The following is a 19152-nucleotide window of genomic DNA, read 5'->3' as shown; positions in this document are numbered from 1 at the left end:
TGAATTCATGGCATAGGTGAATACGGAGCAGTAACAGACCTGTAACACTAGTTTCCAAATCTAGAACTGTAATGCAGAATGCCAACTAATTTCTGTAGCATTATATGGTTAACTTACAAAAGTGAACAAGTTCAAACAACCATCCCTTTCAGCCACACTGATGTAACCCTAAATGGATCTGGCATATTGCTACATTGATTTGGATGGGGTGGTTTACATGAAATTTATTTCCTTGTAGTCTCACAGTACTCTGTTAATATGGTAAGTATCCATATTCTTGAAGGCTGGTGCCACTGAGTTTCAGGGCTGAGAGAAGAATTATACCCAGGTTTCTGATATTCTTATCCCACACTACAACCACACTACCATATAGCCTCTTCAGTACAGATAGCTTGGGTTTTAAAGGCCATAGTTATGTGGTTTACTTACTTTTTTGGACTGGAGAAATTGGTGGACAGAGGTAATAATAGGTATCTAAAATCTTCATGGGTTATGTATTTTATATGGCAATGCATTTTATGTCTGCCTATTTGTGTGTCTTAATTATTACAGTATTGCATATTGTTACCCATCGTGCATGAAACCTTGCCAAAAGACCCCATAACATTGGCAAAGGTAGTGAAAGATGAATTGTGAGGAACATTTTACACACTATATGGAAAGTATGGAACATAGGAATGGCAAATGTGTGTGAAATAGACAAAGTAAAGTGCTTTTTAAACCAGTTAAACCCAAAGGAGATAAATTTAGTTTGGTGCTTGGCATGAACCCTGAAATCAGTGAGATGTAAATGTTCTTAGCTTTGGTTGAATCTTGTGCCTTTTCTTATTTCATGCTAAGTAGAGGGCCTCATTCCCACTACCTTATAAACCGGATCCCAAATCGGTTTGAACCGGTTCAAAAGATCCTGATTCCCACTTAATCTGAATCACTGAAGCAATTCCGAAAGGGGCCAATGACCCAGACCCATTTAACCCGCATCTTTTTGACACTGATTTTTTCTGCTTCTTTTTCAATAAATCAGTTCTGCACAAGTGTGAAGCAGGTTGGAATCAATTCAAATTTCCCCTTTGTCCGTCTGAAATCGAATCATTTTGAATCTAATCATTCATGAATGGGAACCACAAGTGAGTTATTTTGATGCCAGAAAATGACAGAAAATGCGATCGGGGCAAGTGTAGTGTAAACCACAATCCGATGTCAAATCGATCCATCGATTCAGATTGCACACCAATTTATCTGTATGTGGGAATGAGGCCGAGATATTGGTATAACAGGTTACCATGAGCCCTAGCTCCTTTGGCTAGGATCATTTATAAAGTTCCTATGGACCCCACTGTGCAAAGCTGGGAAATGTTACTCTTTTGGACTGCAACTACCAGAATCCCTTGGCCACCATTGTCATGGGGGATTCTGAGGCTTGTCATCCAAAAGCAATTCTCCTCCATTATGGCACTATGCCCACAGACACTTTCCTTGGTTCTCCCTTTCTGCTCTTGATTTTTTTTTTTTTTTAATTAAAATGTGTGTTTACTTAAAACTGGAAGTTTGGTATGTTGCCAAGTGAAGTGTCAACATACAGTGCCATCTTTATCTCCAGGAATTCCACTGAGCCTTATATCAGGCCAGGCAACATTCTTAAAAGCGTAGCATATCATTTGAAAAAGTGTCAAGCAGCTTGCAAAGAGGGGGAAGGAAAGTGTTGCTGGCGGCGAGCATCCTAGGGGCATATTACCTCACAAAAACATTCTGTCCATTGTTTCTGTCTCTCTTTCTCTGTGTACATGACATGTTGCCTCTTTTTGTTTTGGGTGTGGTGTGTTTTTCCTGTACATATTCTACCTAGCTTTACAGTATGGCTTCTTTTCCCAGTAAGCCTTGTTTTGTTTAAAGTCATAATTAATTACCTGATCTTTCCTTTATTGAGCGTGAAGCCTAGTTTCCATTGAGTTCAGGGAAGGAAGAAGAGAGACCTAGCATCCATATCTCACAAGTTAGAACCCTTTTTTTCCGATATAAAATTTCAGCAATGAGAGTTACTAAGACAAGATGAAAGCTGTCAGTGATAACTATTTTGGCTTCCATTTTATAGTCAGGTCTCCATGTGACTTATAGCTTCAGGAATGAACATTTCCTAATGTACTGTGGCCTATATAAAGCTGCTGTACAAACATACAACAGCCTGCAGCATCAACATTACCCTAAGAGTTCTGTGTTAAAACAAATCTGCATCTAAAAGAAGGCATTTTTCCATAGGCTGTGGGGTAGGAAAGGTACCAAAAGTTAAGAGGATTGTCACCAAAGCTCTGTGGCTTCCTCAGTTTTCCAAAGAAAGATGGGGAAATGGCTAGTTTTGAGCCATATGTTCTTTTTAAGATCTAAAGGGAGCAGCGACTGAGGAAAAGTGTTTAAATGATGTTGGTATAAAAACTCAGATTGTAATGTGAACATAGAAGATTTACACTCTTAACTGAAATTAAGTTAAACTTCTTTGCTAATAAGTGTGCATAGAACTGCAGTACAGTCCTTCAGAACTAGAATACCATATCAATGTGTCCACCCCATCTCTCTCTCTCTCTCTCTCTCTCTCTCTCTCACACACACACACACACACACACATTCATTGGACAGTCTGAAAATATCTGCACAAAGAGTTGTTATACAATAATCTTTTTTGGTAGCTTGGTATAAATCAAATGTAAAGGTTTAATTGACTGCTCCAGGCACCAAATCCCATCTGAACCCAGAAACTAAGCAAGGTCAAATCTGATTAGTATTTGGATGGGGGGTTATTAAAGAATACCAATTGCAGCAGGCTACAGTTCAAGTGAAGACAGTAGCAAACTGCCTCTGAGAATTCCTTGCCTAAGAAGGGGTTGCTATAAGTCAACAGATGACTTGGAAGGCACACATGTGCACAGATACACTCACTAGTAAGCTATGATACAACCAAAGTTAAATGCTTCTGAGTCTTCTTCAGGTGTGTGTGTGTGTCCTCAAGCTTATGGGGATCCCATTAATTTTATAGGGTTTTCTTCCTCAAGCAATACTCAGATGAGGTTTTGCCAGTTCCTTCCTCTGAAATATAGTCAACAGCACTAGTATTCATTGGCAGTCTCCCAATGAGCTGCCCCTGCTTAGCTTCCAGGATCAGATGTAGTCTGATGCCTTTAAGATATTTTGGCCTTCTCAGAAATATACCCCATGGTTTTCTGCATTCATTGACTACAGCTTAGGTCACATAATTAATATCTGACATTAGTCTTGAGCCATTTGTGCTTCTTCATGCCGTACAACTCCTGGATAAATGTGGTTAGGATTGTATCTCATTGACTTGACATCCTGTGGACAATGTGGACCATTCAGTGGACATTTCTTATATTGCAAGATATAACACTTGTTCTAATGTTTTCCCTTGTAAAGTATACAACTAAATATTTGTTTTTCTTTAGTGCTGGAGCTTTGTGCTGGCGATGAGACAAAATTGTTTGTGAATCATCTATGTTTTGTTTTTGTATGCAAGCATATAAATGTTACAATCATCTACAGAAGCATTCAGGTTAGCTAATTACATGTATGCAGATGAGAGGTTTGATCATATCCTTCCTGCTGTTTCATATACCTTATTATACATAATTACTGATACAACAATCTAATATTGTTCATTTTTGTTTATAAAAACACCCATGCTATCTCGGTCGAGTTTTCTAGTTGCAACCCATAGGTTTACAATGATGCTTTAAAACATATAAAGGAAGCAGAAGGTTCCAGCATCCCTTCCCCCAAGTGTAATGTAGCAGGTGAGGGCAAATTGGAAGTAGATAAAAAGACTCTGGTACAACAAGAGAGTATTAGGAGAGTAGAGAAGTGAAAACTTTTTAGGCTACATCTGCACTGTAAAAGTAATGCAACTTGACACCACTTTAACAGCCATGGCTTCATCCTACAGAACCCTGGGATTTGTAGCTTTGTGAAGCACCCGCACCCTTTGGCAGAGAAGGCTAAAGACTTTGTAAAATTACAAAATCCTAGCAAGATTCCATAGGATGGAGCTACAGCACTTAAAGTGATGCCATGGTATCTGTAGATGTCTTCACCAGTACCACATTTCAAATGAATTTCTTCACTCCTGAGCTTTCACAGCCATACAGAGAAATGAGAAATATGATGGTATAGATTGTCCTTACTTTAGTATTCAGTTATATATCTTCAGGTTCCTTCATTGCTGCCCTTCCATGTTCTTCTGATTTCTTGACTACAGTATCTATTCTGGCTGAGCCAAGGTATTGAAAATCTTTAGCTATATGAAATGGCATAGCTTCACTCATTTTGCAAAGCAATTGTAACTTAATCATTATTTATGTAATTACATGGCTCTCACTAAGCTGTGAAGGAAGAATATCTCATGGGCTAATACTTGCTGTGCATCATGCTGCTGCCTCATGTTATGTTGCAAATGTTGAGGCAACAGAGGGGTGAATGGAAGGAAAGTGTTTTGCAGCATGTGTATTCATTGTTTTAAAAGTAGCTAATAAGTGATGATTTAATTACTTCAGATAAGCATTAGTTACATTTTAAACACTACAGTTACAATTATAACTGACCATTTTAGTGGTATAATTGCAATGAATTACATTTAATTAAGCTAAAATATATATATTCAGCAGTAGCCATGTTGGGCATGTAGCAAAATACAACAAAATCCAAACTAAACATCCCTTTTCTACTTTTATTAGGTCAACCAAAAGGCACAAAATACATTATAGACCATTTCAAAGCTTCTTCATCAGGAGAAGTCACACGCCTGTATCTTGTTTGAGATGTTTGCTTGAGTTGGTATTTAAAGTGGTCTTGAGGGAAGAAGTCTGTTTGTGTAGCGACTTAAACTTGAAGAAACTGAGGACAGAGGCAGTAAAAGCCAAGCAGTACACATTTCCAGTAGCAAATAAAGTAATTGTTTTCAATAACAGTAATTAAGTGGGTTTAAAAAAAATCAGTCCAAGCTCTGCTACAGATGTGGCAAAAACAGATTCTGTACTTTTATTATTAATGCTTTGAGGCAGGAGGAATGCAGAAGATTATATGTATTGCTTAGCTTACCCTCAAAATGAAGTATACTACTCTTGCTGCATCTGGGCCCCCGCTTGCTTTTTATGATGAACAGATGTATGCCCCTAGACATCTGCCCAAAACTTTCTTCTGATGACATGACAGTTTTTGATTTTCCATGCCTGAAATCTGCATCAGGAGCATGACTTTCAGCCTTTGCCTCATCAACAGAGCAGGCTAGGCCCAGCTCTAGCCTCAAAACACTGACCTCAGAAGTCCTGACAATCTGAAGGCCCTTCAGCTCTAGATTTGAGTACAAGCCTGACCCTGACACTCCGCTAGTTATATTTGCATCAGCCCAATATAGCAAGCTCTTGTGTTGCCATCATCACAGTCCTCTGTTAGTTCAAAATAAGATATTTTACAGTGCTAAATATGTTTGTGTGTCTGCACAGATGCACTTATGTACACAGGCAGAAATAGCACCCATCAATATGATCACTAAATTATGGGTCCAATATCACAGGAGATATTTTCAGAGAATGCACTGAAGCTAGACAATCAATGCATCATGTACAACAAGGTTATTTTTAGAGACTCCCTCATCCACCCGCAATAGCCTTTAGCCAGATAGAACAGACAACTGAAATGTGACCATAATTTGTGTGCAGCTTCCATCTGCGAACTAGATCTGAACACAGACTTGATGAAAAAAGGGTCGCTTTAAGGAAAGTTTCATACAGGGCAAAGCCCCTACTTCTGTCTCCCTTGCAACGTGGCAATTAAAATAAAGGCCTTTAACAGACTTTGTGCTTTTAAAAAGACAAAATGTGTCTGAAATAGATAGAGATCCTTTTGAGAACATGTACACCAGGGCTTGCATGTATGCAGTGATGTTTCTTTGTTGTTTCATATTCTGCTGCTGTACTTTAGGGAGAATTCCTGACATTTATCCCAGTTTTAATTGATGAGTTGCCTAATGACACAGAGTCTGTTCCTGGAAAGAAAGGTTGCTCAGAAGCCACCTTCTGTTCATGTATAACTGAATCATGCCTTAGGAGCATTAAAGTTGATTTGTTTGTACATTGCATTTCTGTTTCACCCTTCCTCCACTGAGTTCAGGCTCATTTTTATGGCACTTCTCTATTTGGTTACCGGGTAACAACCTTACAAAATGGTTGAGATAAGGCAAAGCTGTGAGTTCAAACCATCTAATGAATTGGATGTCTGAATGAGGATGTGGATCTGGGTCTGTTCACTTTGGTTGACCTTTAGCAGTGGACATAGCATAAGGATGTACAATACTGTACATTGCAACTGTGATTTCCAGCTTTTGCTGGACTGCTGCTCACATGAACCTCTATAATTGGCTATACTGTGGCCTAGGGCTGATAGGATTGGCAGTCCAGGAGCACCTGGAGGGCTGCTCTTGGTCTACTCACTCACTCTGGCCCTTGTGTCCTCTTATGAGCTTCTGCCCCATGAATACTGTAAAAAAACTGTAATAGCTGTACGCCCTTTACTTCCATTTGAACTGCATCCCAGGAAGGATCTTGTCAGTTGCTTTGCAGATTGGATTAGGAGCTTAGCATGTATAAATCAGCTTTGTTGCCGTTGCACTTACCTTCCTTCCATGGGTGTAATTGTGGAGAAAGGAACTCCCACTGTGTTTGGAAGCCAGCAGAAATTTTAGCCCTTCTTTTACTCACACTTACCCAAAACATTCCTACCTAACCACCAGAGCTTCAGTCACACTTGCCTAAATATATACCCAACTATCTACCTGTCTATCCATTTGCTGGCCTGCCCGCCCGCCCGCCCGCCCGCCCGCCCTTAGCTTGTAGAGCCAATTGTGAGAACTGCTGGGACTTGCACTCCAAAAACATTGGGTTATTTCCCCCTCCTGTATTTTTCATTGTTGTATGCTTTAAAAACTGACCCTATAGTCAGGGCATGTTGGTACCCTAAACCCAAGTACAAGACACAGAAACTCTGGGCTTCAGAAGTTACATAGACTTCTATATTATATGAATGTTTTCTCCCTGTCCCATAAAAGTCAGCTACTGGGCATTTGGGCAACAGGATCCTCATTTTGCCAAGCATTGCAATGATTACAAATGATCAAGCATAATTTAGCCTCTGTTAGTGCTGCAAACCAAATCAATTTTAGCTTGTTTTTGTTTTCTACTTACTGTATTTGGGGCTGTAAATTCTCATGGAAAGATGTTAATGGTGACATTGGGATATTTTTGCAAAATGGAAAATGCACCATCTAGAGACAACAAGGTGATATTACAATGTAATTACAAGATGGTATTATGTACAATGTACTGTGCTCTGAATAATGTGTTTGTGAGTCATTTCCAACTTATGGCAACCCTAAGGTGAATCTACAATAGAGTTTTCTTGGCAAGATTTCTTCAGAGGAGATTTGCCATTGCTTTCCTCTGAGGCTGAGAGCATGTGATTTGCCCAAGGTCACTCAGTGTGTTTCATGGCTGAGCGGGAATCGAACCCTGATCTGCAGAGTAAACATATTATATTATATTATATTATATTATATATTATATTATATTATATTATATTATATTATATATTGAAGAGAAACCAGTGTGGTATAGTGGTTTAAGTGTTGGACTACAAACTTTGGAGACCATGGTTCGATTTCCCACTCGGCTCCGGAAACCCATTGGGTGACCTTTGGTGAGTTACACACTCTCAGCCCCACACTCTCAGAAACCCTTGTGATAGGGTTGCCTTAGGGTTGCCATAAGTCAGAAATGACTTGAAGGCACACAGCAACAACAAAGTATCAGTTTAAAGGAAGAGTGTAGTATAGGAAGGATGGAGTGTAAAAGAGAAATCACTAAAGAAAATTGGCCACTGAAATTAATGGGAAATTAATTAAATTCATAGCCGAGAGGGAATTGAACCCTGTCCTACAAAAGAGAGAGAGAGACAGAGAAAGAGAGAGAAACCAGTGTGGTGTAGTGATTTGAGTGCTGGACTACAATTTAGGAGACTGTGGTCACTCAGCCATGAGTCAGTCACAACTGAATTCACTGATAATTGTTTTGTTTCGGGACTCAGTTCATTTTGACCAGTCAAGAAGAGGAATGGTTTCATAAAGACTCTGGCTAGTTTTTCTGTAAGGGCATATACGAGGACTGTGTTCCAGCTGACCTGAGATGCAGCAATCTTTTTGTTCTTTCTAATTAAGAGCCTATCTGTACTGATTTCTTAGTGTGCCAAACCCAGATTGCAAAATTTAGTTAAAGAACGGGTTAGAAAATCTGCACTATAACAGCAACAGAACTGCTTAAAGAAAGAAATATGTCCATGTCTGGTTATTTTATGAATTACTGGGCAGTCAAGAGAAGTTATTGGAAAAATTAACAGAATTCAGGATCAACTCTATTAGAACCAATAAGAAAAGTGTTATTTTGAAAATCTGGTTATTCAGTCAAACTAAATCTCTGTACTGTTTTCCTCACCGTCTTCCTTTTCAAGATTTCAACAGAATGGTAGAAATTGATACTGAATGGCCATAAAATTGGGCTATAAGTGAGTGGATAGATAAATAATTGGCCTCAGCTTCCCTTCCTTGTTCCCAGGAGGATTTGCCTCACCAATTCTGCTCATCCACCCTACAGATAACTCATCCTTTCTGCAGTTGTCATTTATGACCCGTTATTCTTTGGAGCCAGTCACACTTATGTTTTTTGCATGGAGAGATTTGCATCTGTGAATCGATTCAAAATCAGTTTACCATTCCCACTACATTTTCAGGCAATGAATCTCTCTGTAGCATTTAAATCTGGTCTGAAGTTCCCATTCACCACCATTCCAGATCAAAACGAAGGCACCTCCATTTCCTGAATGGTGGCTGTGCAATTTGAATCAGTCCAATAGCTTACTCACACTATTGGAGATAAAGATTATTGTGGTTCTTAAAAAAAGAACTGCTAAGGGATCTGGTGCCAAATGTACCAGTTTAAATGGGCTTTTCAATCCCATCCCCCCCTCCCCCTGCGCAAACTGCACTGAGTACATTTGCTGCAAGTCTGAACGACAGGGAAATAACCCAGTTTCCAAACTGGGTTATTTCATAGTGTGAATGGGGCCTTTGTGTTTTCCTTTTACTGCTTGACTTAAAACTTCTATCTGCTCATTTTTTTCCACTTTCCCTTATCATGCCATTTCCTATGCCATCAGTTTTTCCCAACACAATTTCTCTTCATTCCTAAAAAGGGCCACAACAGGCAGCAAGTTAGACTGGATGTGAAAGAGAAAAAACATAAACTGCATTTTGGCATTGGAGAATGAGACTGAAGGTCAAACTGTATGATAAACTAAGTAGTTGTTTAGAAGAGGTGTTTTCTCAAATATTGAAATATGTCTGTCTGTCAGAGTATGTGCTTGTCCTTCATTTAGCATGCTTTGCTTTGTCACTGGCCATTAGAAACTAAAGATAGGCTTGCTTTACAATTTTGATTTCTGAGACACAGATCTCTAAGTAAATCCCACTGAGGGTAGGAAAACAGATGCTAGTTTTTAATGCATATCATGTTTCCAATTTAATTTATATTAATTTATATAGGTGTTAGTTAGTTCTAACTAGAGTAGACCTATTCAATCAGCTATTGAATAGCAAATCAATACATAGGAATTCTCTAAATTCTACTTGTTTGAATTAGTCTATTGAAGTCAACACTAATAATAGGATTTAGACCACTATCTTGTAATTTTATTATTCATGACAATATTATAAAGCCTTACTAGGAGTTCTCTAAATTGTATGTAATTTGAAATTTATTTCTAACAACTTTAATTTTTGTTCCTTTATGCTTTCACTGATATTCTTAATATGCAGTTTCCAATTTTCATATATTGGAAGCATCTACTATTGTGTGTGTAAGAAATATAATACAGTGAGCCCTCCCCTTATGTGGAGATACGTTCTGGATCCTCCTGTGTAAGGGGAAATCCGCGTATGCTTGCATCCCATTGGAAACAATGGGGCGTGTGCGTGTGGAGGTGTGGGCACATGCACCATTGTTTTTCTCCCCATGTGGCTTCAGTTGAAAGCCACGTATAGTGCACCCACGTTGGAGCAGGCATACTGTATAGTTATTCCCATTGTATGTCCCCATCATTGTTCTGTTAATTCAAAAACCCATTAAAAAAACAATGAGAGGTGAGATATCTAGACAAGGAACTACCTTCACATAGTCTTTCTGGACTTATATTACAGGTTTAGTAGCAATATCATTTTTATTTCAGTGTATGGCTCTTTCCCACTTGTTGAATCAAAACAGAACATTCCACTAGACTGTGAGTATTTGTGTTATAAATCCTTTTGATTTAATTTGTAAAACCCCAGTGAAGGTAGAAAATAACTATGTTGTGGATAATAAATGGTATTATTTAATGCAACCATATCAACTCCTAAGGTTTATGATTCAGTGGTAGATAAACCTGCTGCCTGTGTCTTCATGTCAAGTAGGAAAACTTCACTTTTACTTAGAGGTCATTTGAATGGAATTTCCACTAGCCCTTACCAGCTTAACCACTAGTGAAGGATGCTGGAAAATAACAGTTCAACAGCATCTGGAAAGTCACGGATTCAGCCATCCACTGATTGAAAATATTCCATAAAGACAAAATTCCCCAAAACAAACCTTGAATTTGCTATTTTATATAAGGAACACCATTTCATTATGTCATTGTATTTAATGGGGCTTGAGCATCCATGGATTTTGGTATCCATGAGAGGTCCTGGAGCCAAACCCTAGCAGATACCAAGGGCCCACTGTATCATATCAAGACTCAGGCTTTAAGAAATTGATTTCCACTGAGCCCTTTTAAATTATTATGCAGACATTGTAGTCAAAGTATTAAAGTTCTTTAGCAGTATTATGCTAGAAAAAGCATTTTTCTTTTAATGCTAGTATTCCTCTTTCCCCTCATTTGATCTCTGTGGAATATGAGTCCTGTCAAAAATCACCATCTTTCTTGGTGGTGCCATCTTAGTTCCAGTACAAATGAACAGACCACCATGGAGAGATAAATTGAATTTCAGGAAATGGTGGGTCAATTTAAAATTTAATTTAAAACTTGAGGAGTATGAATGAACAGCCCCGGATAATGATGGGAGTTTTCTGGGAATACTTCTGAATGGGGAAAATGTCATGCACATCTTCAAAATAAAATGGGTTTGTACATGAACAAAACCTGGGACTTTTGGAGATCTTTTTTCTTGTTTGGTTGGGTTTCCAGTATAAAATTGGAAAGAAGAGGAACAAAATCTGGAACTTTTAATTCAACCAGGGTGAGTCCAATTATTCCTAGGATTTAGGGGCTCAACAGACCACCCCTTTGGAGCGGCCTGCACCTGCCCCTTGCCAGATTGAGGCTGCAGCAAAAACACACCATGGCCTCAATCTGGCCTTTCCATGGCACAAAAAGTAGCCACAAAAAGTGGGTCCTTTTCACACTGTGGAAAGGATGCCTTATCCTCCGCCACAGTGGCTTTTGAGCACTCCTTTCGTGCAGCGCATTTAAACACTGCACCAAGGGAGTGCTGTGATGTCCCCCCACCATGTGGTGGGGCGTGTGATGTGATGCTGGCATGGGAGGCGGTAGGGATGGCCAGCATGCATATGCCATGTGCCCATGCTGCCCCCATGCCAGCGTATAACACCAGTCTGTAGAAGCTCTGAGCCATCCAAGCTATCCCTCATTTCATTAATATGTGCTGCTAAATAAATTAAACCACAAGATGGAGCTTTCCCACTGCAACTGATCTCTCCAATAAGTAGCATAAAGCCGGGGCAAGAGGAGGGCAGGCAGGGAGATGACTATGAATACTAATAATATCTGTTGGTATCTGTTACAGTTTCTGTAGACCCGAAATGGGAAAGGTTGAAACTGTAAACAGCAAGGTATATTCAGTGCAGGAGTCAGTGTGTGGCATATAGTAGAGATATCTTATTGCACGTGGACCAGAGAACTTGACTTTCAAACCCAGCCATGAACTACCTGTGTGGGGCCTTGGATAAGCCATTAGGTATTAGCCTAACCTGCCTGACAGGATGTTGTTAATAACCTTTCTGGAATTCATTGATGAAAGATGACACATAAACAATATTGTTTTCCATATAGCATACCAACTGTTCTGATTTAGGAGGGACAGTCACAATTAATCCTGTCATTACACTTTTCCAGGCTGCTTTTAAAATGTCCCAGTTTCTTTCCCCTCTTCCTCTTTCCCCCCTTTGTCTTAACCTTTTTTCAGTAGCTGTAAATTAAATTCAAGTAGTTTGCACTCAGGTAACTCAGTGGATGAAATGAAGAGGAGGGTGAAAGCCCTACCCTTCCTTTTTGACTTAGGCAAAAGCAAACTGCTGCAGCCTCTTCTAGCTAGTGTGTTCTTCCCCATTAATAACTTTTACCTTCCTGACCAAGTTCTGACATTGCTTCACTATAGGTATCCTGGATTTCATCTGCAAAATGTTGACTGGTATCATATCAACTGTGGAGTCATACAGAAATATGGGATTTCTTTTTTAAAAATAGTAAAACATCTGTTAGGAAAAACATTGCCGAACAATTTGAGGATTACGACATGTGGATACTGGTTTAACTGTGTTTATTTTTAAAAGTATCCCAGAAAATCTTATAGAAATTAATGATAAGGTAGAACCTCCCATATAGTTATCTTTTCTTTTTTAAAATGAAGGTCAAGTGAAAAATTCATTTTTCCATGCAAGCACTTCAGTTTACAATTTATGGAAATGTGCAACAGGACAGTTGCTGCAGAAAAACTGATTTTGTGTTTTAAATTATATTAAGCTACGTTGTCATTATACATTAGCTTCTACTGGATCAAGGAGATGGTGCCAAGTATAAACCTGATGCCAATTTGTTTAACATTTGTTTTTTAAAATTCAGCCCTTTGAATCCTTTTATTATCAGCTTATGTTAGAATGACTTTAAAACACTAGCAATATATTTTAGGTGAAATTTCATCTCATTAAGTCATGTCAACACTTAGATTTGCACAAGGAATAATATCTTCCAAATAAGAACACAAAATGCTAAAGCCAATGTTACGTGAGATTTCCACTCATGCTATATAAAGTTCCCTTCCCTTTCCCTTTGTAGCCTCCTGTAATCTGACCAAATTTGCTCTGTGGGAAGGAAGAGAAATAATACAACAGCCTATCCCAAAGTCTTCACTCCTTATCCAGCTTACAAAATGAACAGATTGGGAGAACCACTGAGTAAATTATACTTTGATTTTTCATTAGTAGTCCATTACATTTACCTGAAATTAAATGGAAAGGTTTCTCAATTCCAGCCAGAATGCTAAATAAATGAGACTACTATGTGTTTAGAAAAATAGAAGAATTAATTTATAAACCTAAGACTTCTGGGTTCTGAGTCCACAATGTGGTTCCTTTGACCTATTAACCTGATATAGCAGTTAATTTCCATAACAAGAGAAAGAATATATTACAATGCCTAGGGTCATTTCATTCTGCCCAATACAAACTGGGAAACTTGAAACATTTAGCCAGAATCCTATTGATGGTGTAACCTGGGATGTATGTAACTTTAGGCACATTATAGAAAGTGGTATTCAAGACCTTCTGTAAACTTCTCACCACTTGGTGGAGATCCAGAAAAGTAGTATCTTCTCTCATCTGCCCTTCCTCGGCCACAAAATGGCATTAAGGGTGAGCTCTCCCACTACAGGCATTGCTTTCCTAAGGGCCAGAAGACAGCTAGTCAGAACTATGCTGGCATTATGCTCTGCCACTTAAATTGTAGGCCATGATTTACTTTGGAGTCTCTTTTCAGGTCTCTCCACCTTCAAATGACCTTTTTGGTAGTAGCATCATGACTTTGGGATGCTGTCAGCAGAGACTCTTCCTGATGCCAAGTCTGGTATATTTTCAGTCCCACTTGAAGACATTGACTGGCATGGGGCATTGCAGTTACGAATTTGTAACTTAGGGTTATACATCTATATCCACTTTGTATTCAGTTACACTATACATTCACAATTGTGGCACTGTTGCTAGAATAATAAATGACCTCCAAGCCTACCTTAAAAGTCATCAGCCTCATCAAGCAGTAGATGTCTGTTCAACCTGAGTAGGAAGAGGATATTTCCAGTCACCTCTTTCCAGCAAGTGAGGCATGAACAATCAGAAGCAGGACCCTGGCACAATCCCTTATTGCAACCTTGCTCAATGGTCATAGAGGCCTGGAAACACCATCTACTCACACCCTGATCATCACATGAACATCAATCATGGAGCTTAGGTTTGGGGAGTGGGTGGGCCAGAAGACACTACTTGGTTACACATTTGTAACTAAATAGGCAATGGAGAAGTGATGGAGCAGCTGTAAAACAAGGAGAGGACCCAACATGCATGTGACAATGGATCCATTTTATTGTAATCTTTTTCATGTTGAGAAGTTTTTCTTATTTTTTCAGTGCCACATTACAGAACCTGATGCCAATTTCTTTTGCGTTTCAGAAATATTGACCCAGTTCTAAGGTATGTATGTTTATACTAGCAAAACTTAAGGAGTATATGATCATGTTTATTTGACAGTTGTATTGACAGTGTGGTATATTGGTTTTAGTGCTGGAGCCGTGGTCTTATTGGAGGAGCCCTGGTGGCGCAGTGGTAAAATGCCTATACTGCAGCCTTTCACGGCCACAAGGTTGAGAGTTCGATCCCAGGGTTCCAGGGTCAACTCAGCCTGACATCCTCTGTAGGTTGCTAAAATGAGTACCCAGCTTGTTGGGGGTAATTAGTTTACACATTGTAAACTGCTTAGAGAGTGCTTAAGTGCATAGCGGTATAGAAATGTACTTGCTATTGCTATAGCGTTGAATTAGGACTTGAGGGAACCCAGGTTTGAATCTCAGGTAACCCATGGGTGACCTTGGCAAATCTCTCTCACACACACTTGGAGGCAATGACAAGTTATAGTTTCAGAAATATTGTATTTCAGAAGGCAATGGCAAACCTCCTCTGAGTAACCCTTGCCAAGAAAACCCTATTATAAGGTTGTCATAAACCACAGTGAACCTGAAGGCACATAATAATTAACTATAAACACTCGCTACTCAGAATGAAGCCCCAACTGAATTTAGTGTAAGACTGCAGTCTCATTTTAGACAGTTGTTTAGCAGAGAAAGGTTTAGACTTTATAGGATTTCTCCCAAGCTCTTCTCCTAACTGATTATGACTGGAGTGGTGGCAGAACTCTGCATAGGCACAGAAGACAGGCAAGAGTTCCCGCCTGTTGCTTGTATGTAAAATAGTTTTGGTGACTCTGGCTAAAATTAAGAGGATAAGAGTATTCTTCTAGAGTGCTAGCAATGGCATGGGCTGGGGTCTGTGACCTCAGAGGAGGTGTGTACAGGCCCTGGACCTCTGGGGGAAAATTCTCCAGTTATACTAGAATTATGTTCCCAAGGTAGTAGCAATGGCCTAGTTTGGTGATGTTGCCTCTTCATTAACAGAGGTCAATTTTGTTGCTGTGTACCTTCAAGTCATTTCTGACTTATGGCAACCATAAGGTGACCCTACCATGGGGTTTTCTTGGCAAGATCTGTTCAGAAGGGGTTTGCTTTTGACTTCCTCTAAAGCTGAGAGAATGAGACTTACCCAAGGTCACCCAGTGAGTTTCCATAGCTGATCTGTGATAAATCAAAAGATGAAGTATTTACCATCCATATTAACCTGCCTGGGAAGTGGGGATTCCCATTATATTCAAGAGGCATACTGCTTCAGATTTATGGCAAAGAAATGTTCACAGCAGAATTCAAATTTCAAAGTCCCACTTACATATTTGAACTAACATGAAGGGAGGGATTAAGGATATTTGGTGTGGTTATTTTCTCTCTTCCTTATTAGTCTTGCCGGAATAATGATACCAACTTTGTCAATAAAGGCAACCCTTTTTCTCTGCAAAGGAATTTATCCCCCATACCTATTACTAAGTCTCAGTAAGTCCCATACCTATTACTAAAGTTACACGTATCATCAAGAACCACTGAAGCAGATGGAAGGAACGGCGGCAGCAAAGTGTTGAGGAACAGAGCTACATACACCATATGTGCTGGCTGCTTCTTCTGAATGTAGTAGACTGTCCTCAAGCAAAGCCAATGCTGAATTGAATCAGTTACCAGTCTATTCAGCTTCTTTTGGTTGAATAGGAGGTCACAAAACCTTCTCATGAACGTGCTGCTGCATATACTGAGGGTGTGCAGTTTGACAGCAGACTCAAATCCTATACCTGTTGCTGCAGTGAATCCTTTGTTGTTGTGCACCTTCAAGCTATTTCCAACTTATAGCTACCCAAAGGTGACTCTAACATAGGGTTTTCTTGGCAACTTTCTTCAGAGGGCTCTTGCCATTGCCATCTTCTGAAGCTGAGAGAGTATGACTTGCCCAAAGTCACCCAGTGGGTTTACATGACTGAGCAGGGATTCAGTCCTAGTCCAACGCTCAACCAACTACACCATTCTGGCTCTAATAAAACCTGCCTTGCTATAAATTAAGTCTGTGTTTATGAGACTGGAAAGGAATACCCCCCCCCCCCCCCCGCGTCCTTAGGACAAGAAGACCTGCTAATCCTGTGTCTTCAGGCAAGAATGTAAAACTGACACCTTCTTTAATGTCCTGGGGAACAACATGTACTATGTCACATCTCTGATATTTTTGCTTTGTCTGCCCAGGTTCTAACACTTGTTGACAGAAATGGGCAGCCAAGTGAGATTGTACTGGGCTCACATTTTAATGGAAGTTGTAAAAAGGGTATATTCTCACCTAAAGTGAATAAAGAACCTTGTAAATTAATTTGGGTACATGGTAAATTGACCAATGTGCTCAGCTTTGACAAACATAATATAGATCTTTCTTTGAGTCAGCAAGCCCCTTTTTATTATCTGAACTACAGTTATAAAATGAATATACTGTACTTAAAAATTATTTGTGGCTATAAACAGATTATTTATCTGGTAAATTCCTAATACTAGGCCACTCAGTCTGACAATAATGGTGTTTAAAAACTTTCCCCGTGACCTCTAAAGAAAATAAAAGTCTAAAAAAATTAAATAGTCAGTTATAAAAGGACTGGCAGCACCTCTACTATCCACATGTCACTGCCTCTTTGACTGCAGTTCAAATGAATGCACAGGAAGCTGCATTATACTATGTCAGCCCATTTGTCCATTCTGGACAATATAGTGTGGCCTCTGAGCAGGTTCTCAACTTCTGAAAGCTGCATCTTCCTTTATATGAACAGCCTGGGAACTTAATATGTCCACAAACCAATGTCCCAGGATGATAAGAACTTCAAAGCTATCAAGGCCAACCCTATCATTGAACTAGCTTAAGAGCTTCCTTAACTTATTGGAGGCCCAATTGGCCCTTGTGTTGCTATCATTCTGGCACCAAGTGAAAATTTGGTTCTTCACAAAAGCTTTAGGGGCCCAATTGCTTTTCCACAAAACTCTCACATTTACATGGAATTAAGTTGTTTTAAACTATTTTAACAGGTTTTCAAGCTCCCTTTTTAACATATGTTGATATATTTTGTTGCATTAATACGTTTTCAGCCTTTTAAAACAATTTTTATTGCCTACACTGTTTTAAGTTAGTTGGGATCGTTTATTATATGCTGCCTTGAAATAGAGGACAGGATATACATATGCCCATGATTAAACCATGTTTTTCTTCCCACAATAGGATTGATTTAACTGACTTGCAAATTAGTCCATATTAGCTTTCCAATGGCCGATTCCCAACCAAAGCTGTGTAAAATCAGAGGCAAGGGTGGAATTGCTGTGAAAGGATCAGCCACAGATCAAGAGTGGGGTCTACACTTCCATGACAAGGGGTCCACTGGTTGTTCCCCACCTACCCCTGCTCTAAATGCAAGATAAGCAGGAAGAGCACCAATCACATTCTATGAAAAAAATGGCTTTCAGTTCTGCCAAAGAAAGAAAGAAAGAAAGAAAGAAACATATTATCTATTAGATCCTTGGAGTTCACACAAAAGAGAGGATAACAACTCCATTTGTCTCTAAATTTACCTAGCAAGTCATTACAGTGGGACCTTGGCATCTGCTGGGGTTTAGTTCCAGGACCTCCAGTGAATGCCAAAATCTGTGGATGCTCAAGTCCTATTATTATTATTATTATTATTATTATTATTATTATTATTATGCTATTAAGTTTTATTTATTAAGTGCTGTACATTCACACAGCGCTGTACATACAATCACAGTTAAAAATAGAATAAAATAAAACCTGCCTATGGTGTACATTCAACAAAATAATCAAACATAATACATATTAATCCATATTAACATTCATACAATAAAATATAGTAAACAAATTAAAATAGACATTGAATAACAATCGTGATGTCTGGGAATGCTTCCCTGAACAGTATTGTCTTTAACTCAGTTTTAAAGCTGGATAAATACAATGGCATGGTAAAGTAGTGTCCTGTATATACAATAGTAAAATCAATTGTGGAATTTATATATATTTAAAATATTTTCACACTGAATCTGTGAATAAATCTGCCTGAATCTATGGATAAAAAAATCTGTGGATATGGAGGGATAATTGTACTTTTATCTGAGCTAGAAATGAGCTTAACTATTCTGGAGATGAACTAAATAACAGTTCCTTATTTCTTTTGTCCATGTTAATTCCATCTAAGAACAATAGTCTGTGGCTCCAGACAGTACTTCTTTTACATTAGAGAATCAAAATAACTAAAAGAGACAAAAGGTGATTCCTGCAATCCAATGTTGCCTGGCATGAAGGACTATAAACGTTAGGATAAATAAACCAAACTAAAGTATACAGGGCCATCTGGACCATTTAAAACGTGAAGGGCTAACCCAAATAGCAGATTTGGGGCATCATGGAAGTGCTGGAAATTATCCACTGTTTATTATTTTACTAGTAAGCACGAGGGAAAAGTGCTTGTGTGATTTTGTAACACTTGGGCCAAAATAACTTCGATAATAGAAATAATAGATTAATAAATAAACCC

At 38.9% G+C, this 19152-nt stretch overlaps 1 protein-coding gene across 1 annotated transcript in view; it reads right to left on the bottom strand.

Annotated features, from left to right (window-relative positions):
• Positions 1–11547: 11547 nt before the first annotated feature.
• ADPRHL1 (ADP-ribosylhydrolase like 1) overlaps positions 11548–19152 on the bottom strand; it is a 53878-nt gene continuing 46273 nt past the window's right edge. Inside the window, exon 8 of the mRNA XM_042458291.1 lies at positions 11548–14207. Coding sequence (XP_042314225.1) covers positions 14165–14207 — 43 coding nt within the window. The 3' untranslated portion in view covers positions 11548–14164. The remainder of the gene's footprint in view (positions 14208–19152) is intronic.

Source organism: Sceloporus undulatus, chromosome 3, assembly GCF_019175285.1.
Source record: "Sceloporus undulatus isolate JIND9_A2432 ecotype Alabama chromosome 3, SceUnd_v1.1, whole genome shotgun sequence".
In the NCBI taxonomy this organism is placed as follows: domain Eukaryota; kingdom Metazoa; phylum Chordata; class Lepidosauria; order Squamata; family Phrynosomatidae; genus Sceloporus; species Sceloporus undulatus.
This window is presented reverse-complemented; position numbering and strand designations above follow the sequence as displayed.